Here is a 24,482-nt window from a genome sequence, read left to right as displayed (position 1 = left end):
GTCAGTCATACCTCTATAAAGCTGTTAAAACTACTGTTGAACTATTTAATGGCTCTATTTCCATCAATATTAAATGCGAGGATGGGAGGACTTTCATGATGTGTGTGTGTGTGTGTGTGTGTGTGTGTGTATGTGTGTGTGTGTAGAGAGAGAGAGAGGGTATCAAATACGTAATATAAATCCCCAAATCCTCTGTCACCAGGGAATCACCTCAGATTTGTTTCCTGGTGTGAAATTACCAAAACCAGATTACAATGATTTGCTCGCAGCTATCAAAGACAACTGTGAGTCCATGAATTTGCAACTGACCAGATTCTTTTCTGAGAAGATACTTCAAATATATGAAATGATGATTGTGCGTCATGGTTTTATGATTGTCGGGGAACCATTTGGAGGAAAAACCAGTGCATACCGCGTCTTAGCTGGAGCACTAAATGACATATGTGAAAAGGTAAGTGTGTTATTAATGCACTAGTTTATTCATAATCAGCTTTGTGCAAGATAGAGTGTACAGTGATTTACTTTATTAAGATTTTATTTATTTATTTATATATAAGATTTGATTTATTTATTTATTAAGATTTTATTTATTTATTTATTTATTTATTTATTTGAAAGTGATTTACTTTATTAAGATTTTATTTATTTATTTGAAAAAGAGAGAGATCACAAGTAGGCAGAGAGGCAGGCAGAGAGAGAGGGGGAAGCAGGCTCCCTGTCGAGCAGAGAGCCGGATGCGGGGCCCGATCCCAGGACCCTGAGATCATGACCTGAGCCTAAGGCAGAGGGTTAACTCACTGAGCCTCACAGGTGCCCCAGAATGTACAGTGATTTTAAAAAATATTTTAATGTCGCACTTAAAAATCAAAGGGAAAAATGAGTCAAAGGAAAATACTACTAGAAAGATCATATGAAGTAATTACCCTATCTATCATAGGTTTGCATGTCAACTTTCTATTTCTTTTCAAAAATTTTTTTATTTATGAAAGTAACACATGTTGTAGTAAAATTCTGAAAACATGGAAAGCCTGAAAGCTTTCTTTTCATACTTTTAAGAGTATTTTTATTTTCTGAATGGTTAGATTTGTAAGGCAAAATTCTGTGATTGGCTGCTAGTGGTGTTGAAGTGAATGTGTGTTTTGTGTTATCTGAGTCACACATGTACACACAAATGCAATAAAAGATCGTGTAAGACATGGATTGTGAATAATACGATCATTTATTTAAAATTGGCCTACTTTGACATGCTAAAGGAATGAGGCTATTTTTAATTCTGCAACTAATACTGTATTTCTGTCTACTTTTTGTATTTTGAGTAGTTTTCGCTTCATATATTTCAATGTGTGTAGCCACATGCTATTTGCGATCATTATATCTTGATTGTGGAATCTCACTAGCATTGCTGCATTTTTGAGACAAAAGTCTTGCCTTAGTGCAACAACTTCCCTGACTAAGATGGCGGAGCTTTCCCATACCTCCCCGTGTAGAATGATGCTTTGTTATCCCCTTGGTGGGCACAGAGAAGAATGTGAAGACCACGAGCTTGTTTTACTGTCTAGTGTTATTATTCCACATCTTTTCTTGAGTTCGGTTTTTTGTGTCCCAAGCCCTGGGAGTGTGGGCAGAAGGCAGCGTTGGGAAGAGTTGCACTTGTTACGTTATATATATAGAAAAAGAAATGATGACAAATAAGAGAGCACAGGGGATTTTAAGGCAGTGAAGCTATTCTGTATGATACTGTAATAATGGATAAGTGCCGTTATGCATTTGACAAAACCTATAGAATGTACATCACAAGAGTGACCCTTAATGTCAACCATGGACTTTAGTTAATAATAATGTATCAGGGCCCCTGAGCAGTGCAGTCAGTTAAGCATCTGACTGTTGGTTTTGGCTCAGGTCATGATCTCAGAGTTGTGAGGCTGAGCCTGTGTTGGGCTCCCCATTCACTGCGGAGTCTGCTTGAGATTCTCTCTCCTTTGCCTCTCCCACTCATGCTCTCTCTCTTTCTCAAATAAATAAATAAATCTTTAAAAAGATAATAATGTATCAATATGAGTTGATCATTCATAATAATATATCACCCCACTGCAAGTCTTTAATAATAGGGGAAATGGAGGGGGAGCTGGGGGACAGAGGGAGTATATGTGAATCTCTGTACTTTCCGCTCAATTTCTCTTTGAACCTAAAGCTACTCTAAGAAAGTAACACCTATTAATTAAAAACATAAAATCTCATGCCCTAAGTGTGTTAACATTTTTTGTATAATTCCCAGCTTTCAGGATTCTGGTCAAAATTGACAACTTATGAATATTACCTCTTTGATTCTGTGAGAATGGAACAGGGTTGCCTATATTTAGATCTTTTCATTTTCTCTCAAAGCAGGTTTGGTAGCACCAGTCAACCGTTCCAGCCCATAGGCCATATTTGGTTCCAAACAGTCAACCGTTCCAGCCCATAGGCCATATTTGGTTCCAAACCCATTTTTCTAATGCCAGAGAACTTAGAATAGTGGTAATATTTTTTAAGGTTTATAAAAAACAAAACAAAAAAACAGAAAGAAAAGAAAGAGAAATGGAGAAGAATATGTGACCAACTGTATGTAACTTGTACATATGTACATACCATTTGACACTTTACAAAAAGAAAAAATTTCCAACTCTCCTTTTGTAGTTTTAGGTTTATAGCTCTTTGCTAATTTGTTGGCAAATTTGCTAATTTATTTGCAACAATAAATTTGCTAATTTAATACTGAGTATTTCATGAGTTTTAAATACTATCATAAGTGGTATTTGTAAAATTTTATTTTTTTAGTTGTTTAGCCCTGTAGAGAAAATACAACCAGTCTTAATAAGCTGACTCTGTCTGCTGGAAATGTGTGAAATGCACTCCTTGTTTCTGGTAGTTTCTTAGCAGAATCTAGGATTTTCTACATATCCACTCATGTTTTTTATGAATAAAGACAATATCCTTCTAAATAAATGTGGTTTTTTTCCATTAAGGGGTTAATGGAGGAGAACAAGGTTCAAATCACTGTGTTAAATCCCAAGTCTGTCACCATGGGTCAGCTGTATGGACAGTTTGACGTGGTGTCTCACGAGTGGTCCGATGGCATCCTGGCCGTCAGTTTCAGAGCGTTTGCTGCTTCAGCTGTGAGTACCAGCTCTCTAGTGCGCACATTCAGAAAGACTGTGCGTTCCTTCTGATGAATTTCTGTTGTTTTTTCTTTTCCAGTTGTTTCAGACAATATGTCCTTACTTTGGTGTTCTTTACCCACTTAAGGACTCAGCTGACCATGACTCTTTAGTTGGTGTAGTAATAGAAAAACGTCAAAGCTCAACTTTGCTCTGAGTGGCTCAAGGACCTTAGCAATGAGTGTAACATAAGAATTGGCTTTCATGGGGCGGAGATCTTGCCCAATATCAGGCTTTTCTAGTAATTTCAAGGATAAAAGTAATCACGGGACAGACAGGGATGGGAGATCATTGATATAACTTCTCAGGTTCTTTCTTTTCACAGTGGATGCCCTCTGGCCCAGATTAACACGTGACATCTCTATATAATGTGTGTAGTCGCATTATTTATGCAGAAATAATTACAAGATATCTCCCATTTTATACTCAGTTACATAGCATACATTACATTTTCCAGGACGTTTTGCCCCATTAATACTCAGTCTCAAAAAGGTTAAGGAGCTGACCTAAAACCAGACAGCTGGCAAGTAGTAAAGCCAAATGACACGTGAGGTCCTTCAGCCTACAGAGCCCAGCATCTCTGTTACCTGACCGTGTTGCCCAAAGTGAGCGTTAGCAGGCATGGGAAGCCAACTGGACAAGGGAAATTTGATCTTGAGGTGATCTCTTGCTCCCGGAGCCTGGCCAGAGCTGGCTTTTGAGTGTGGGTGTGGAGCAGCCCGAGTCTGCGATAGGTCCACGGTCTTGCAGACTAAAGCAGTTGGCGACAGGGCCTGGGAAGGTGTTAGGATGGATTCAAACCCCTCACCTCTTCGACTTGAATCCACATTTGCTGAAAGGGAATGAAGGCATCATCTGTGTGCACAAAAAAGCAGATTTTGTAAGATCTGGAAAGGAGAATCCGCTGTTGCACTCCCCATGAATATCTGGCCATTCCTTGGGCCTCATCGAACATTTGCTGTTGTTCAGACAATGCACAAATATTGTCACATTTATCATCATGAGACTGAACCTTATACTGATATCCCACATCACCACGAAACCATTCAACCCAAGCGGGTTGTGTGTGTGTGAATTCATTCAGTGGAGGGAAGAAAAAACTTGATTTGGCACCCAAGAGTAGTTAATCTACATGAACATAATACTGCATAGAATCAGATACTTTCAATGAAAACTATTTTCTCTGGCAATTATGTTTTTTTACTCATAATGCTTTCTGAAACACGTTATTATGAGTCCAGAAACATTGGAAAAGATGAGATTTTGAGAAAAGATGTTATACTTCGGTCTTGTCCATGGCATATATAGGCTTCTTCAGTGACTCTTTCTATCTCTCTCTCTCCATAAACACACACACTTTATTCAAAAGATGCCCTTACGTATTTTTTTTAAAGATTTATTTATTTATTTGACAGACAAGAGATCATAAGTAGGCAGGGAGGCAGGCAGAGAGAGAGGAGGAAGCAGGCTCCCTGCTGAGCAGAGAGCTCGATGCGGGGCTCGATTCCAGGACCCTGAGATCATGACCTGAGCTGAAGGCAGAGGCTTAACCCACTGAGCCACCCAGGCACCCCTGCCCTTACATTTTTATGGTGAAAATAATTTTAGGAGTTACATTTTTTAATTTTGAAACATTATTGGACTGTTTCCTTATATTATCCCTACTAATTTTTGTCCTTTATTCATCATATGCTTAAACCAGACACCAGATAGGAAATGGTTAATCTTTGATGGACCAGTAGATGCAGTGTGGATTGAGAATATGAACACGGTGCTGGATGATAACAAAAAGCTGTGTCTGATGAGTGGGGAGATCATCCAGATGTCACCACAAATGAATCTTATTTTTGAACCAATGGATTTGGAAGTCGCTTCTCCTGCTACTGTAAGTTCTCAATTTTGACATCTGCTTATAAATTTGAAATGCTATAAATGATTTTATTACTTAGTAACCTTGACTTTGAAAGAAAAACATTAGTAGAATTCATTTTAACAGTACTCCGATTCTTTACGAACAGACCTATCTGTTGACCTACCATGACAAATCTGAGAGGGATATTTTCCTCTTTCTTTAAAGCCATCAGTAAAGTCATACACAAAAATTTAGATCATGAAATTACATAAAATTAAACTTTTTTAAAAAGAATTTTCTGAAGGTTATAAGAAACAGATGTACCAAGTCATATTTCTTACAGAAGCATTACCTTGATGGTAAACAATTATTCTTTTTCCAGGTTTCCAGATGTGGTATGATTTACATGGAACCTCACATGTTAGGCTGGAGACCATTAATGTTGTCTTGGATAAATCTTCTACCTGCCACGATTGGTTCCATGCAGAAAGAATTTATAGTAGGCTTATTTGACAGAATGGTCCCAGTTTCTGTTGAATTTATTAGAAAGCATGCGAAGGTAAGAGGAATCAGAATTGTAAGACTTGAATAAATGGAAAATCCAAATCAGCCAAATAAATTCATTTTGTCTATTGTTAATACCAATGCTCAGATATTAAAATAATTTAACTGGCTTAACTAAAACCTTTTCTGATTAAAGTAGAAAGATTTAATGGGGCATTTTAGGGTTTGAGAGAATATATGGATGCTAATCTATTCCCTTCAAGAAAAAAAAAATAAAATCTTAAAGGTCCACCTAACCACATCTCGGTGAAAATATCCTAAAATGTTATCTCTCATTTCTCAGTGACTATTATATTTTAGTTTCCATTTTTATAATTTTTTTCTTTTTTGAAGTTCCTAGAATAAATATGTAATATTTTATCATTAGCAAGAGGCCGATTTTTAAAAGTAATTCATTTATGACATCTGACGAATTAGGTAGTGGGTAATAATGGCGGAATACGTCGTTGCCTCAGGCGGGCTACATGGGGAATCCGCTGTATTTAGCATGAGCGCAGCTACTTGTTTAGAGATGACTGTTGTTGGCTAAAAAACCCTGGGATTTAGGGAGGAAAGTCAGTCCCTGGTAGAAGACTGAAAGAAGTCCAAATCCATTTTTCTCTCTTTCAGTGTATCCAGGGGATTGGTACAGGGGGAAAGGTACAATGGGGGGGAAATGACAGCCTGAATGGAAATCTCCTGCCTCTGAGAGTTGATGGAGTTCCAGCCAGGCTCTTAAACCCTCTCCAGCTGGAAACTGTGGGGAAAGTATGCTTAATTTCTGCTCTGGGAGATGTCAACTAAAGGTCTATTAGGATGACTTTGGCTCTGGAACAAATGCAGGAACACAGGCCTGGTTATTTTTCCTGCTGTTGGAAATAAAATAGAAAAGCTTAAGACACAAGTTTGGCTCAAGGTACAGATAAGGAAGGTGGAATTTGAAATCCTGCCAGTGAGTATTACCTAAAGAGAAAGAAAAGTAAGAGAGCAAAGAATAGCATCCTGGGTGCTGCTGTGATTTCAGGGGGGAGAGCCTTTTAAGAAGCAAGTAGTCAGTATTACCAGAAACCACTAACGTGTCAGGGCAGAAAAGGATTGGAATGTGTCCCTTAGATTTGGCAATTAAGAAGATCATAGGGACAAGCATGGCCCAAACACTTTCAGGGAAGAGGCAAGGGAGCTCCAGGGCAGTTAGCTGAATATGGGAGCTCCTGGTCACAACAGTGGGGTGTGCTGCTCTTTTAAGAAGCTTGGTTGTTAAAAAATTTAAACAACACGCAAACATGAAATGTGTTGAAGGTTTGAAGTAATCATGTTTCAAAAACGGTTGCCCTTGTAAAATAAGCTACAGCTTTCCCCCCACCCACCCCCACCCTGGCATTGTCAGAGAATGTAGGTCTTACAAATACATGAATTTTCCATGTAATAACTATCTTTTCAGTAACAAAAGAGAAAACACACTTTTTAAAAAAATTTTATTTATTTACTTGAGAGAGAGAGAGCATGAGAGGGGAGAGGGTCAGAGGGAGAAGCAGACTCCCTGTTGAGCAGGGAGCCCAATGCAGGACTCGATCCCAGGACTCCAGGATTATGACTGAGCCGAAGGTAGTCGCTTAACCAATGGAGCCACCCAGGCACCCCAAGAAAACACACTTTAATACAAACTTCTAAAATGTCCTCTGCACTTTTGTCCTCTCAAATAAATTAGGAATTCCTCTTGTTACCATGTAGTAATAAGTGTCTTACTTGTAGTGATAACTATTTGTATTTTAGTGTTGGGTCACTAATATTTAGTCCAATCTTTAGAATCTCCTTTGTCATTTCTGCCTGTTTCTACTGGGACAACAGCTAAAGATGAGGTCGGCTGCTTCTAATCTTCTGAGTCCACTTCAGAGAGTTAACTCTTTTTTTTTTTTTAAGATTTTATTTATCTATTTGACAGAGAGATCACAAGTAGGCAGAGACGCAGGCAGAGAGAGAGGAGGAAGCAGGCTCCCCGCAGAGCAGAGAGCCTGACGCGGGGCCTGATCCCAGGACCCTGGGATCATGACCTGAGCCGAAGGCAGAGGTTTTAACCCACAGAGCCACCCAGGTGCCCCACAGAGAGTTAACTCTTAAGTGTTAATCACGAAACAGTACCACTCTAAGGGTTGGAAGAAAGCTTGGAGGGAAGAAGACAACCTGTTTATGGAGAAATTGTTGTATGATGCATGGTGTTAGGAGCTGTACACACTATTGCATTATTTTATAAACAGTCATGGTGAGAACTCCCCTCCCCCACAAAAAGTAAAGCTCATGGTGTTTACAGCACTCTGGGAATATTTTGGGCTCTTCAAGACTTGCAAATTTATTTCATAGGAATGAGTTTACTATGAGGATTGGTATAAAGATGTATAAAATAAGTTTGGAAACACATTCATTAATTTTAATGCTCAAGGATTTTTTTTAGTGTTTTGATTTACAAAATTGGCATAAGATAGATTCTAGGTCGTTGATGAACACAACTGAATGTGTAAAAGTAAATTTTTGAATTTGGGAATCAGTACAGGTACGGTTCAAGAGTGCATCCGTGGGACAGGACATCCAGTGACGCCACACTTTGGACTAGGGAATTGATTTGTGCCGCAGTTTTCCCACCTGCAAAATGAGAATTATCATAGTTCCTTTTCATGGGTACCATGGCCATGAGGACTAAGTAAATTCAATAAGTCTTAGTTGATGCTATTTTAATTAGTGCCTAATTGAAGTTAATTTGTTTTACACACTTTCCCCTGATTTTTCAGGAATTATCTCCTACTTCAGACACAAACTTAGTCCAATCCTTAATGAATCTGATAGACTGTTTTATGGATAACTTTTCTGATGAAATCAAAGTGAGAGAGAGAAATGATCGAGAAACGTACTCATTACTGGAGGTAAGGTCCATTGCCTTTGAATCTTCTGATAGAAAGACATCTACTGCTTTGCCAATGCTTCCTGATTAGGAACTTCATTTTCTCCCTGGAACTAGAGGCTGGACAGCAAGAAAAAATTGGGCCCCCAATAGTAAGTGCTTGTAGGGAAGCTCTCCTACTGTCAGTTCCATTGCATCATGAGGTTTGGGTGAAACCCAATGATACCCCTAGATCTGCTACTGAGATCGCAGGTCATTTAACCAGCCTCAAACATTATCAATCCCCAGGACAACAGTGACCTTTTTTTTTTTTTTTTTTTTTTAAGATCGTACACATTTATATGAGGGTGGGAGCAGTTCACGTATGTTCATGAGCAGGGGGAGAGGGAGAAGCAGGCTCCCCCCTGAGCAGAGACCCAGATTCAGGGCAATTCTAGGACCCTGGGATCATGACCCAAGCTGAGGTAGATGCTTAACTGACTGAGCCACCCAGGTGCCCCAGCAGTGACCAGTTGATAACAAGATTTGCCTCCCCTTCAACCTTCAAATCATAATTCTTTGTTTTTTATTTTTATTCTCTTCCCTTTTTCTTGAGATATAAATGTTGAAAATATATGTGTGTGGGGGGCACCTGGGTGGCTCAGTGGGCCAGGCCTCTGCCTTCGGCTCAGGTCATGATCCAGGGTCCTGGGATCGAGCCCCGCGTGGGGATCCAGGGTCCTGGGATCGAGCCCCGCGTGGGGCTCTCTGCTCAGCGGGGAGCCTGCTTCCCCTCCTCTCTCTGCCTACTGCTCTGCCAACTTATGATCTCTCTCTCTGTCCAATAAATAAATAAAATCTTAAAAAACTAAAAAATAAAATATATGTGCGTGTATATATATGTGTGTAATATAAATGTATATTAGCATTGAGGAAAGAAATATGTATGAAAACACTTTTCAATTAGGAATAAAATGATCAATGGCCCTTGAATATTCCCTAATAAAAAATTATATATTGCTAATGGTAGCACTGTTAGTAATCTAGGAGTAGGCAAACAGTGTAAGTATAGTGCAAACCTTTTAAGAGTAGTCAAGATTGTGCTTGTTTTGGCATTTAAAAAGGGGCTTTAGGGGGGCACCTGGGTGGCTCAGTGGGTTAAAGCCTCTGCCTTCGGCTCAGGTCGTGATCCCAGTGTCCTGGGATCGAGCCCCGCATCGGGCTCTCTGCTCAGCGGGGAGCCTGCTTCCTCCTCTCTCTGCCTGCCTCTCTGCCTACTTGTGATCTCTGTCTGTCAAATAAATTTTTAAAAAGCGGGGGAGGGCTTTAGGGACACCTGGGAGGCTCAGTCAGTTAAGCATCTGACTCTAGATTTCAGCTTAGGTCATGATTTAGGGTCACGGAATCGAGCCCCATATTGGGCTTCATGCTCAGCTGGGAGTCTGCTTGAGAGTCTCTCCCTCTGCCCCGCCCTTTCTACTCCCCTACCAACTCTCTCTCAAATAAATAATCTTAAATGAAATGGGGATTTGATTTTAAAACAGAAAAATAGGTTTTCTCCATGTTATTACTTGTGGTCCACATATGAGTGAAACCACATAAGGAATGACATGGAAGTCCGCAGAGAAAGGGAGGGAAAACTTGAAATCAGAGAGGGAAACAAACCATGAGACTCTGGACTCCAGGAAAAAAGACTGAGGGTTATAGAAATGGGGGGGGGGGAATGACGTAGCTGGGTGATGGGTATTAAGGAGGGTGTGCGTTTTGATGACCGCTGGGTGTATATGCAACTAATGAATCATTGAACGCTGCATCACAGACTAATGATGTACTATATGTTGGCTAACTGAACATAAGAAAAAGAGAAAAAGAAAATAGGTTTTCTCATTTAGTGTTAGGTCTTGTCATCCCTAGCTATAGGTGTGGTTATGCAGTCAGTGCTCAGATTGTTACGACAACGGGTAGTAAATAAACAAATATGAATTTGTTCTTTTAAGAAAACTCTATCAAGATTTAAATTAAAAAGCATGTATATTATGGGGGTTGATTATTCCTTATTAAAATTGCCTTAATAAAAAGTTATTGCGGGACGCCTGGGTGGCTCAGTTGGTTGAGCAGCTGCCTTCAGCTCAGGTCATGATCCCAGCGTCCTGGGATCGAGTCCCACATCGGGCTCCTTGCTTGGCAGGGAGCCTGCTTCTCCCCTGCCTCTGCCTGCCACTCTGTCTGCCTGTGCTCACTCTCGCTCCTCTCTCTCTGGCAAATAAATAAATAAAATCTAAAAAAAAAAAAAAAGTTATTGCAATGTACTTTTTAAATATCAGGGTCCTTCCATGTATTTAAAATATCACATGATTTACCAGACTAATCATTCTAAGGTTTCACCATGTATTTTGCATTGTGTTATCTTTTCTGATAGCAAGACTTCATAAGACATGCAATCCAATTTTTTAAAATCTAATTATTTTTAAAATCCTGAGATAACCTACGATTATGATTAGTTTATTAAATTTCTTTCCAAGATATTAATCTGGCTGATCTGATTCAAGCTTCAAGAATACATTAAAGTTATTCTTTAATGCACTCATCTTCTCGTCTCTCCAATGCAGGGCATTTTTCTGTTTTCATTGATCTGGTCCATCGGAGCTTCCTGTAAAGATGATGATCGGTTGAAATTTGATAAGATTCTTCGAGAACTAATGGAAGGCCCAATTTCAGAACTAACTCGAAATAAGTTTAAATTACTGAGTGGCATGGAACAGATGCCTTCAAAAGCACTAACTGTCCCATTTCCTGAAAAAGGAACAATTTATGATTATCAATTTGTCACTGAGGTAAGAGCTCTGAAGCAAGATTTACAACTACCAACCCTGGCAAAGTTCCCTTGGAAACACACAGCACATAATGGCCCTGCAGCCACCCTGTCACCACTTTTTACCTTAAGACTCAGCATGGAGTAGTAGAGGAAGGTACTCTGGCTTTGAAGTCAGACACATCAGGGTTTAAGTCCTTATAAAGCCACTTTCTTTCTGTATAGCCTTGGACTAGTAACCTTCCTGAACCTTGTTTTTCTCTTTGATAGAAATAAGACAAATATTAACACCTGATGGGCCTATTGTGTTCATTAAATACAAGTACACAGTATGACCTCTAGTCCAGCCCTTCGTGCATGCTGTTTCAGGGTCCATCTTGGGATTCATATGGTGCATGTTAGCATATCGCAGGTGCTAAGAAGTCCTGTAGGAACATAGCTGGGTTAATGTTAACTCAACCATTCCCAAATGCACTGGACAATAAAAGCTGGGTGGTATTTGTTTACTTATTTACGTGTAACAGCTCCCATGAGTACTGTACTGAGGATTTCAGGAATACCTATTTATTTATTTAATTTTTAAAAGACTTTGTTTATTTATTTGAGAGATGGAGATCACAAGTAGGCAGAGAGGCAGGCAGAGAGAGAGGAGGAAGCAGGCTCCCCGCCGAGCAGAGAGCCTGATGTGGGCTCGATCCCAGGACTCTGGGATCATGACCTGAGCCGAAGGCAGAGGTTTTAACCCACTGAGCTACCCAGGCACCCCAGGAATACCTATTTAAATATGAAGCTTCAAGTGAAAATGGTTCATACTATATCCCCAGAAGATAATTCTATCTCACCAATATTTCTTTAATAAAGTTATTTTTCTGAAGCCTCCCTGGAGGCTATTATCTGGATGGGCCATGATCTATCCAAACAGTTCCCTACTCTTACACATTGGACTGCTTTTGTTTTTTCTTAGTTTTTCTGCTTTAGTGAATATTCTTGTATACAAGGCATTGTGTACATATCTGATTGTTTCTTTAAAATAAGTTCCTAGAAAAGGAATTTGCTGTATCAATTTTTAAATTTTTATGGCTCTTGAGATGTATTGCCAAGCCCACCTCAGAAGACACTCTTCACCCTGTCAGCCACAAGATAGTAGCCTTTTATTTGCCAATTTTATTTTATTTCAATTACTAACAGCATCCTACATTTTCAGAGCACCTTGCAGTTTACTAAATTTTTCTACGATCATTTCAATTTGTTTCCCAATATCTCAGTGAAATAGGAAAGATAAAATTATTTTATAAATCTTCCCATTGAGGAAATTAGGACTCAGAGATATTATGTGATTCTTCCCAGTATCACAAAACCTCTCAATGAGTATTCACTCCAGGTTTTCTGATTCTTAATCTTTCCTTTCCCATATGGTGACAAAATATCCATCTTAGAAAAGATTATCAAGAATAAGGGAAGGACATTGTTTCTTCTTCAGTTCTAGAAAGTTCTAGTTACTTCCTTGCAATACAGTTTTCAACTTGATGTGAAATCACCCTCCTCAAAAAAAAAAAACTAAAAACCAAAAAACCTGTACTATATGCACAGCTCGTGCCAGAGGTTACAAAAATGAGTAAGTCACAGTACTGCCCTTGGTGAGTTCTTAACCTCTTCAGAAAAGTGTCATATGACACTCTAGGCCAAAAGAGTGTCCTGTGGGAAGATCCAGGGACTTGAGCATATTGGGAAACAGTAAGTCCATCAATGGGGCTGGACTGTGGGACGCATGAAGGAAGGAGTCTGAATTCTGATGTGTTTTGAATGACGAGGATCCTAAATTTAATTATGTAAGAGTGAAGAGAGCAGTGATGTTTTTCTAAAGCAAGAGAGTTAACATGTTATTTTTGGAAGTTTTTGTTCTAAAGACTGCATAGCAAAGACAAACTTTAGTCGACGAGTTGGATACAAAAATATGATATAATGTTAATTCATAATAATAATCTCACACGAAGAAATCTTATCCATTCTAGATATCTGTTTCACAACAAGGTGAATATAGTTAACACTACTGAACTGTATACTTAAAAAATGGTTGAAGATGAATTCTAGGAGTTTTTTTAAAACCACAATTTAAAAAAAAATCTCACGTAAAATGATTTTCTCACGTAAAAAGCTTATGTTATAAATACCATTAATAAAAGTACAAGCAACATGCAGCTGATGTTCTAGGGAAAAAAATTCTATATTTGTTAACACTTATTGAATAAAATTCTTTACTATTTAATGCACTAATTAGTCTATTTCTTAGTGTCATTAAAAAAAATTAACATTTGGACAAAATATTTGATCTTTGGTTTAACGTAATCAGTGGTTTCAGCAATCAGAAATATCACAGCATTGCCATTTCTTTTTGATTCATATGAAAGCCTAGTTTCTCCACAATTTAACACAAAATTTAACTTTCAAACTCAGGGTGAAGTGTTTTAAAGGATAAAAACAAAAATGTAAATGTCAGTGGTTTTTTTGTTTTGTTGTGGTTTTTTTGTTTTGTTTTGTTTTTCGTCTTGATCTTTTGATCTTTTCTATAATGGCACAGAATAACAGAGCTTTTAAAAGTATTTTATAATATAACATTCATCATTTGGCTGTTTATTATAAACAGGGAATAGGAAAATGGGAACCATGGGTAAAGAAATTGGCAGAAGCTCCTCAAATTCCTAAGGATGTGATGTTTAATGAAATCATTGTACCAACTCTGGACACGGTGCGATGCTCTGCTTTAATGGAATTGTTGACCACCCATCAAAAGCCTTCAATATTTGTAGGACCAACAGGAACTGGAAAGAGCGTTTATATTATTGTAAGTATTAAAGAAATCTACATGTTAAAATATCCATCATATTCTTAAGAATGTTATTTTTTAACTACCTGAAATAGTAGATCTCATATTTTTAAATATTAAAATATGTTGATGTAGCCACAGAGAATTCTTAACTGCCTATTTATTTTAGAAATGGACTAAAGATATGATTCCATTTTATATCACTAAATTATTATACCTTTTTAAATTATTTTACCTTTAAAATAGCTCATTAGGATGAAGATTTTATATCCCTTGAAAGGAAGAGGTGTTTAATTCTTAATTTTCAAAATTGTTTAGTATATGGAAGATTACTATGTAGTAATAAAAATGATTTTCTTTGACTTCTGGAATCATGCCCATTGTGTGTTTGGTAAAAAAAAATGCTAGCTGCTCTAGCAGATAATGTCAAAAATACAGTAGCTCTACATAGTCTTGGTTCCCTTGTATTTAGAAGGTCATACTGAACAAAGGCCAGTTCTTGCCTCTTCCTTAGAAGATTTCTAAAGGCAGAAACTGGCTGGAGCTAATAGTGAGTAGCACCCGCAGCTTTGTCATGAGAGGTAAGTGCAGGTTTCTCCAGGGTCACCTGGACAGTGTGGAAGATAAGTGGACTTCAGCTTTCTTGGGGCTCCATTCTAGATGACGGCCCACAGCAGCATGGGAGCTCCATTAGTTCACTTATGGCTGAGAACTGTACAGTGTGGGTATCTCTTTGGAGTTGCTAAAGATCTCGCAGCTCTGTTCCTCTAAAAGAGCAAACATTTGGAAGATTTCCATGACAGCAGGCAAGACCGCATTAGCTAAGAGAGAACCACAGTGATGCCAGTAAGGTAGGACTCTTGTCTCTCTTCGTCTAGCTCTGTCCCCCATCCAGCAGTGGGTGGGAAGACAGGGCAAAGCAAGTAGAGGAGCCCAAAGAAGCCATCAGTGGTCCCTCGCATTACAGGCTTTCAGCACACATTCACCCACTTTATGACAATATCTGTTTCCAGTTCTTTATTGATTTTATATTTTGATTTAATCTGCTAACCTTTTTGAACTATATTTGGACATGTAGTTAAACAAGTGTCCTGGTATCATTTATTGAATAATATCTTCCACAAAAGATTGTGATGGCACCCTTCTCATAATTTACATGCAGGATGCATCAGGGAATGTCCAAGAGCAGGGAAGGGAGAAGTTTAAACTGAGATTTTAAGTCAAGGTTTGGTTTGACCAGGGTTAAAAAACAATCTTTCTGGAGGGAGGAGTTATGATGGTGGAGTAGTAGGGGGACCCCAGGCTTGCCTTGACCCACAAACACAGCTAGATCAGCATCAGATCATTATGAACAATTAGAAAATTGATCTGAGGATTAAGAGAACATTCTGCACAATAGGAGGGAGAGAATGTGGCTGATGCAAAGTCTGGAGACTTGAAATGGGGGAGAGAAAAGCTGTGGTGCCATGGAGAGGAAGGGGCCCTTTTTGTGGTGAGAAGTCAGGGAGAGAGGGAGCGGGTGGGCGAGGAAGCAATGTGGAGGGCTGGCTCAAGACACCATGTGTGTCTTGGTTTGTGGGAATCCCCTGGTCACACTGGGAGAGAACAAATGTTTACCTTCCCAGAGTACATTTGGAAGAGGGTATGCCTCTCCAAGGGCGCCGCTGAATGGCCATTCAGCAGCAGGGGACAGAGGTGCCGGCTGAGGGCAGGTAGCCTGGTGGGGACTTTTCACTCTGCTTCACCATAGACTCCAGGCGCTGCCATGTCCATGCGACTGCTTGGGACATGAATGTGCTGGTCTTAGCTCTCCTCTCCTCTAGAGGAGAGTGGGTCCGTGCCTTCCTGGGTCCTTTTAAGATTTGGAGTTTTGAATTCCAGCCATGTGCCCAAGATAAAACATAGGAGAACTGTGGCACAAGGCATGCTGATGGCCCGGGCACAGAAGAGTTGAGCGTGGTGACCTGATGAGGGCCTGGGACATAGGAGGGGAGATTATTTGTGTGAGTGTCTCCTGAAGGGTGGTGGCCCTGAGGTCACCTACCTGGGGGGGAGAGGATGGGGTGACAGACACCATCTTCCACACACATCCCAAGTTTCTCCCTGCCAGTACCCTTGCCCACCAGTACAGTTGGACTTTAGAGAGAAACACTGCCTCCAGCAGAGGCTGGAGATGATTGCACCAAACCCTACCCCTCTGCATCTTTACAAAGGTAGGTCTGGCCATGAGCCTGTGCAGCAGGCCTCTCCCTGGGAGGAACAACACAGACCCCTGCACACGTACCGAATTATTGATCACTGAGTGCTCCAAAGTGTCAGCTTCAGTTCTGGTGGAAATAAGACCAGGCTTTTTTTAAAAATATTTTTTATTTTTTGACTTCTTTTCGTTTTCTTTCTTTGGAGGGGGGGTGGAAATTGGGCTTATAGAGTTTTTTGCTCATTTATTGGTTTGTTTCCTTTTCTTGTTTTTTTGGATCAAGCTTCTTCTCTCTCTCTCTTTTTTTTTTTCTTTTTTCCTTCTTTCTCACCCCCCTCCACTTTAGAATCAGGTTTATAGTTTTTTGTTCGTTTGTGTAAGGTTTTTTGTTCCCTTTTTCCTTCTCTCTTTCTCTCTCTCTCTCTCTCTTTTTTTTTGCATGAGGCTTTTTTTTTTTTTCAGGTTTATTTTAACAAAGAGATCAAAGCATACCTAGTTAAAGTCCTAAACACTCCCCATTGCTAGCAAGGAGGAACTCTGCAGAGGACCAGCCTCTGGGAAAGAGCAGCCAAAACACAACAGCAGAGTGCACACAGCACACATGAGAAACATTTTCAGAAGTGCCCAGCCCTGGACAGTGTGTGACTCCTTTTTTTTTTTTTTAAGATTTTATTTATTTATTTGACAGACAGAGATCACAAAGGCAGAGAGGCAGACAGAGAGAGGGGGGAGGCAGGCTCCCCACTGAGCAGAGAGCCCGATGTGGGGCTTGATCCCAGGACCCTGAGACCGTGACCTGAGCGGCTGGCAGAGGCTTAACCCACTGAACCACACAGGCACCCTGTGACTCCTTCTTAATACACGTTTACTCTCAGGGGCAAGAAACATAACAAGCTTTCATAATACACAAAAGACAGAAACCTAGACATCGTGACAAGATGGAGGAATTCTCCACAAAAGATCAAGAAGAAGTCACAGCCAGGAATTTGCTCAAAACCGATATAAGCAGTGTATCTGAACAAGAATTTAGAACAGCAGTCATAAGAACACTGGCTGGACATGAAAGAAGCATAGGAGACACTAGAGAAACCCTGGCTACAGAGATAAAAGACCTAAAAACTAGTCAGGGTAAAAATAAAAAAATGCTATGACTGAGATGCAAACTTGACTGTATGTAATCACTGTGAGGACGGAAGGAGCAGGGAAACAGGTGATACAGAAGATGAAATTATGGAAAATAATGAAGCTGAAAAGAATGGGGGAAAGAAGCCTATTAGATCATGGATATAGATTTAGGGAACTCAGTGATTTCATAAAGCATAAGAATATCCATATTTTAGGAGTCCCAGAAGAAGAAGAGTGAGGAAAAGCGGTAGAAAGTTTATTAGAACAAATTATAGCTGAAAAGTTCTCTAACCTGGAGAAAGAAACAGGCATTTAAGTCCAAGAGGCACAGAGAACTCCCCTCAAAATCAACAAAAACAGGTCAACACCAGGACATATCATAGTGAAATTTACAAAATGCAAATGTAGAGAATTCTGAAAGTAGCTAAGGAAAAGACATCCTTAACCTACATAGTTAGATGCATAAGGTTAGCAGCAGCTTGGCACAGTAACTTAGCAGGTCAGAAGAGGGTAGTATGAAATATTTAACATGCTAAGGGGGAAAATATGCATCCAAGTACTTTATCCAGCAAGGTTGTCATTCAGAACAGAAGGAAAGATAGAGTTTCCCAGACAAGCAAAAACTAAAGGAGTTTGTCAACACTTAATCAACCCTGCAAGAAATATTAAAGGGGACTCAGTGAGTTGGAAAGAGAGACCAAAAGCAGCAAAGACTCGAAAGGAACAGAGATGATCTACAGGAACAGCAAGTGTACAGGTAATACAGTGGCACTAATTCATATCTATCAGTAATCACTCTGAATGTAAATGGACTCAATGCTCCAATCAAAAGACATAGAGTATCAGAATGAATAAAAAACCCACAAGATCCATTGATATACTGCTTACAAGACTCATTTTTGACCCAAAGACACTTGGAGATTGAAAGGGTCGGGGTGAAGAAACATTTATCATGTTAGTGGTTATCGGAAGAAAGCTGGAGTAGCCATACATTTTTCAGCAAATTAGATTTTAAACTAAAGACTGTAATAAGAGATGAAGAAGAGCACTATATCCCAATAAAGGGGTCTATCCAACAAGAAGATTAAAAAATTGTAAATATTTGCCCCCAAATTTGGAGCACCCAAATATATAAATCAATTAATAAGGAAATTCATTGATAATAATACAATGATAGTAGGAAATTTGCCACCCCACTCAGAGCAATGGACAGATCATCTAAGCAGAAGATCAACAAGAAAAGAATGGCTTTGAATGACACCCTGGACCAGATGGACTTAACAAATGTTCAGATGTTTAGAACATTTCATCCTAAAGCAGTAGAATATACATTCTTTTCAAGTGGACATGGAACATTCTTCAGAATAGATCACACATGGTGTCACAGATCAAGCTTAATCAGTACTAAAAGACTGAGATCATACCATGCATATTTTCTGACCACAATGCTATGAAACTTGAACAACCACAAGAAAAGGTTTGGAAAGATGACAAGACATGGAGGTTAAAGAACATCCTACTAAGGATGTTTCCTACTAATAGGAAATTAGAGAAGAACTAAAAAAATACACAGAAGCAAATGAAAATTAAAACACAACAGTCTAAAACCTTTGGGATACAGCAAAGGCAGTCACAAGAGGGGAGCATACCGCAACACGGACCTACTTCAAGAAGGAAAAAAGTCTCAAATACACAACTTAATCTTACACCTAAAGGAGCTATAAAAAGAATAACAAATAAAGCCTAAAACCATGAAGAGGGCAAAAAATTAAGGTTAGAGAAGAAATAAATGATATAGAAATTTTTAAAACCCAACAGAACAGATCAACAAAACTAGGAGCTCATTCTTTGAAAGAATTAACAAAATTGATAAGCCCCACTCAGACTTAACAAAAAGAAAAGAGAAAGGACCCAAGTAAGTAAAATCACAAATGAGAGAGGAGAGATCAAAGCCAACAATGCAGAAATACAAATAATTATAAGAGATTATTATGAGCAATGATATGCCAAAAATTGGACAATCTGAAAGAAATGAATAAATTCCTAGAAATTCCTAGAAACATATAAACTACCAAAACTGAAACAGGAATAAATAGAAAATTTGAACAAACATATAACCAGCAAAGAAATTGAATAAGTAATCAAAAATCTCCCAACAAACAAGAGTCCTGGGCCATAGCTTCCCAGGGGAATTTTACCAAACATTTAAAGGAGAATTAATACATCTTCTGAAGCTGTTCTAAAAAGAGAAATGGAAGGAAAATGTCTAAACTCTTTCTGTGAGCCCAGCATTACCTTGATTCCAAAACTAGACAAAGACCCCACTAAAAAAGAGAACTACAGACCAATATCCCTGATGAACATGGATGCAAAAATTCTCAACAAGATAGTTGAATCCAACAGCTAGTAGAATCCAACAGTACTTTACAAGGATTATTCATCATGATCAAGTGGGATTTATTCCTGGGCTGCAGGGGTGATTCAATATCTGCAAATCAATCAATGTGATACACCATATTAATAAAAGAAGGGATAAGAACTATATGATCCTCTCAATAAATGTAAAAAAAAAAAGCACTTGACAAAATATAACATCCTTTCTTGATAAAAACCCTCAAGAAAGAAGGGATAGAAGGAACATACCTCAATGTCATAAAGGCCCTATAAAAAAGACCTACAGTGAATATCATTTTTTTTAAGATTTTATTTATTTATTTGACAGACAGAGATCACAAGTAGGCAGAGAAGCAGGCAGAGGGAGAGGAGGAAGCAGGCTCCCAGCTGAGCAGAGAGCCTGATGCGGGGCTCGATTCCAGGACCTTGAGATCATGACCTGAGCCGAAGGCAGAGGCTTTAACCCACTGAGCCACCCAGGCACCCCGTGAATATCATTTTTAATGGGGAAAAAAATGAGAGCTTCCCCCCTAGGGTCAGGAACATGAAAAGGATGTCCATTCTCACACTATTGTTCATCATAGGACTGGAAGTCCTGGCCTTAGCAATCAGACAACAAAAAGAAATAAAAGTCATCCAGTTTGGCAAGGAAGAAGTTAAACTTTCACTCTTTGCAGGCAATATGATATTCTATGTGGAAAACCCAAAAGACTCCACCAAAACATTGCTAGCACTAATATATGAATTCAGCAAAGTGACAGGATATAAAATCTATGTACAGAAATCTGTTGCATTTCTATATACCAATAATGAAGCAGCAGAAAAGGAATCAATCCCATTGACAATTGCACCAGAAACCATAAGATAACTAAGAATAAAGCTATCCAATGAGATAAAAGATGTGTATGCTGAAAACTATAGAACACTGATGAAAGAAATTGAAGAGAACACAAAGAAATGGAAAAACATTCCATGCTCATGGATTAGAAGAATAAATATTGTTAAGATGTCTATACTACCCAAAGCAGTCTACACATTTAATGCAATCCCTATCAAAATACCACCAGAATTTTTCACAGAGCAAGAACAAATAATCCTAAAATTTATATGGAACCAGAAAAGACCCCAAATAGCCAGAGGACTGTTGAAAAAGAAAAGCAAAGCTATAGGCATCACAGTTCCAGACTTAAAGCTGTATTGAAAAGCTGTGGTCATAAAAATAATATGGTACTAACACAAAATCAGACACATAGATCAATGGATCAGAATAAAGAACCCAAAAATGGACCCAATGATCAACTAATCTTTGACAAAGCAGGAAAGAATATCCAGTTGAAAAAAGACAGTCTCTTCAACAAATGGTATTGGGAAAATGGGACAGTGACATGCAAAAGAATGAAACTGTACCATAAGTTCAAAATGTATGAAAGACTTCAATGAAAGACAGGGAAACATCAACATCCTAGGGGAGAACACAGGCAGCAGCAACTTCTTTGACCTCGGCCACAGCAACTTCTTGCTAGATACATCTCCAGAGCCTAGGGAAACAAAAGCAAAAATGAACTACTAGGACTTCATAAAGATAAAATCTTCTGCACAGCAAAGGAAACAGTCAACAAAACTAAAAGGCAGCCCTACAGAATGGGAGAAGATATTTGCAAATGACATACCAGATAAAGGGCTAGTATCCAGAGCCTATAAAGAACTCATTAAAGTCAACACCCCAAAAATAAATAATCCAGTAAAGAAATGGGCAGAGGACATGAATAGACATTTCTCCAAAGAAGACGTACAAATGGCTAACAGCTTGGAAAAATACTCGATATCACTTGGCATCAGGGAAATACAAATCAAAACCACAATGATATATCACCTTACACCAGTCAGAATGACTAAAATTAATAACTCAGGAAGCAACAGATGTTGGCAAGTTTGGGGGAAAGGGGGAATCTTCTTACATTGTTGGTGGGAACTAGTGCAGACACTCTGTAAAACCATATGGAGGGTCCTCAAAAATTTAAAAACAGAGCTACCCTACAACCCAGCAATTGCATTACTAGTATTTATTCAAAGGGTTCAAAAATGATGATTCGAGGGAACACATGCACCCCAGTGTTTATAGCAGCATTATCAACAATAGCCAAATTATGGAAAGAGCCCAAATGTCCATCAACTGATAAATGGATAAAAATGTGGTATACACACACACACACACACACACACAGAGAGAGAGAGAGAGAGAGAGAGAGAGAGAGAGAGGAATATTACTCAGCCATCAAAAAGAATGAGATCTTGCCATTTGCAACAACATGGATGGATCTGGAGTGTATTCTCAGCAAAATAAGTCAGTCAGAAAAAGACAAATACCAAGAGGTTTCACTCATCTGTGGAACTTAAGAAGCAAAACAGATGAAGGGAAGGAAAAAGAAAATAAAAACAGAGAGGGAGGGGTGCCTGGGTGGTTCAGGTGGTTGGGCCATCCAGCTTTTGATTTCAGCTCAGGTCATGATCTTGGGGTCATGGGATTGAGGCCCATGTGGGGCTGTATACCCAGTGTACCCGGTGTACCCGGTATACCCGGTGGGGTGTCTGCTCTCTCTGCCTCCCTCTCTCCCGCCCTCCCTCCCCCAATCCCTCCCTTTTTCTCGGCTCCTCCCCCTGCGCATCTCTCTCTAAAACATAAATAATCTTAAAAAACAGAGAGGAAGGTAAGCCATAAAACTATAAGTGACTCTTAACCATAAACAGCAAACAGTGGGTTGCTGGAGGGGACCAAGTGGGGGGATGGGCTAAATGGGTAATGGGCATTAAGGAGGCACTTGTGATGAACGTTGGGTGTTATACATAAGTTATGAGTAACTAAATTCTACTCCTGAAACCAATACTACGTTATATGTTAACTAATGTGAATTTAAATTAGAAAAAATACAAACAAAACAAAAAAACAAAAAAAAGATCTTTCTGAGCATATACAGAAAGTTAAGGGATTTACCCAAGATATCATCAAGAGTCAAGGAATGGAGACTTGACATTGTTAAAGGCAGTGCTTGGAGAAAAATCAAGCCTCCTTTCATTTGTATCCTCATCCCAAATTCAGCCCATGCATTAAAACTGCCCAGGCAAAAACAAACAAACAAAACAAAACAAAAAAAACTTTTTACAAAATGGGGAACATACTTCACAATTTGGTTCATTTTTTCTACCTAACAGAACGTAAATATTTTCCTATCTCTTTTACAAGATGATTTGTAGAACACAACACCTTGATTCAGAATCAGTGTGACTGCACCTGCTTTCCAATGAAATCCATTCTGAATATGCAGTTATACAATTTAAGCTTCCTCACTAATAAGTCAGAAAACTTGGTATTTAAGTGGAAAGATAAACTATAATGAAATGAACATTAATCTGGAAAGAGACACATGGCAATCTGAATTCTTGCCCCACCCCTGAGACCATACGCAGGTTGCTTAGCCTCTGAGTCCCTATGACTTAATGTTAAGAAGACAAGTACTCTGTGTGGTGGCTTTGGAAATCAGAGAAGCCACATGCACAGGGCCTGGACAAACAGGGACACACCACTGGTATGGTAACTGTTATATCTATTGATTCCATCTCTTCTTCCGCAATGTTAGGACACTCTAAATTCAAGTGTGTCGACAATGATGCTTAGTGTTTATTTTGAAATGTCAGGGCATAATTCCAACTATGGTTCATTTTATTATTTCCTGTTATATAGAATTTTCTTCTAAATCAACTCAATAAAGAAATCTACAAGCCTCTGCTAATTAACTTCTCGGCACAAACTACAGCAGCTCAGACTCAGAATATTATCATGTCAAAATTGGACAAAAGAAGAAAGGGAGTTTTTGGTCCTCCTTTGGGCAAGAGAATGGTAACTGTTCTCTGTTTCTATACATATGGTATGGCATGGGTCTTCTTCATGCCCTCTGCAACAGAACCAGGAAAACAGCTATACTAGGACTTGACATCTTTTTGTATGTTGTTGCTTTTTTTAAATCACAAATTTTTTCCAAGATTTTATTTTTAAGGAGCCTCTACACTCAACATGGGGCTCGAACTTAAAACCCCAAGATGAAGAGTTGCATGCTCTGCTCACTGAGCTAGCCAGGTGCCCCTTTAATCACTAATTTTGATTCAATTTTCCTTAAAGTCTGTTCCTGTCTGCATGTGCATTAGGCAACTTGACATTAAAAACAGGCAGTTGCCCTTTGAGTTAAAAAGTAGAATATTCAGCTAGGAAATTATCCACCTTTCTAGTTCTCTGATGAACATTTTTGCTCAGCAGAGTCTTGCCGCTTGCTCCTCTAGACCTTTAAACAACTCAGCTATCAATTGACTTCTCTGTGTTCCTCTGCCACAAATACCCTTCTGAACCTCAGTTGTCACCACTCCAATGTTATAATCATTCTTAAAATCCTACCTTTCTCGTTTACTTTAATGTGTTGAAGTTGTACAAGGAAAAAGAGGAGGCATATTGATAAACAAATTGGGTGAGAAGATGAATAAATCCTCAATTCTTAACCTAGAAAGGTTAGTAATGAGACTTTCCCTATTCCTTAGAAGCATGGATGCTAGGGAATATTATTTTTTATTTGAAAAGAGACCATCATTTCTCACATATGTTTGTGCAAGAAGATAATCTAAT

At 38.9% G+C, this 24,482-nt stretch overlaps 1 protein-coding gene across 1 annotated transcript in view; it reads left to right on the top strand.

The window, feature by feature from the left end:
* The window catches only part of LOC111156405 (dynein axonemal heavy chain 7), a 263,890-nt gene that overhangs the window by 107,810 nt on the left and 131,598 nt on the right, over window positions 1-24,482 (top strand). Inside the window, exons 30-37 of the mRNA XM_022517313.1 lie at window positions 203-451; window positions 3,003-3,152; window positions 4,897-5,079; window positions 5,429-5,605; window positions 8,373-8,504; window positions 11,071-11,295; window positions 13,918-14,115; window positions 23,553-23,708. Of these exons, the coding sequence (XP_022373021.1) occupies window positions 203-451; window positions 3,003-3,152; window positions 4,897-5,079; window positions 5,429-5,605; window positions 8,373-8,504; window positions 11,071-11,295; window positions 13,918-14,115; window positions 23,553-23,708 (1,470 nt within the window). The remainder of the gene's footprint in view (window positions 1-202; window positions 452-3,002; window positions 3,153-4,896; window positions 5,080-5,428; window positions 5,606-8,372; window positions 8,505-11,070; window positions 11,296-13,917; window positions 14,116-23,552; window positions 23,709-24,482) is intronic.

Source organism: Enhydra lutris, unplaced genomic scaffold, assembly GCF_002288905.1.
Source record: "Enhydra lutris kenyoni isolate GAN:26980312 unplaced genomic scaffold, ASM228890v2 scaffoldscaffold1, whole genome shotgun sequence".
NCBI lineage: Eukaryota > Metazoa > Chordata > Mammalia > Carnivora > Mustelidae > Enhydra > Enhydra lutris.
Note: the sequence above shows the minus strand (reverse complement) of the source record. Positions and strands in the feature narration are given on the sequence as shown.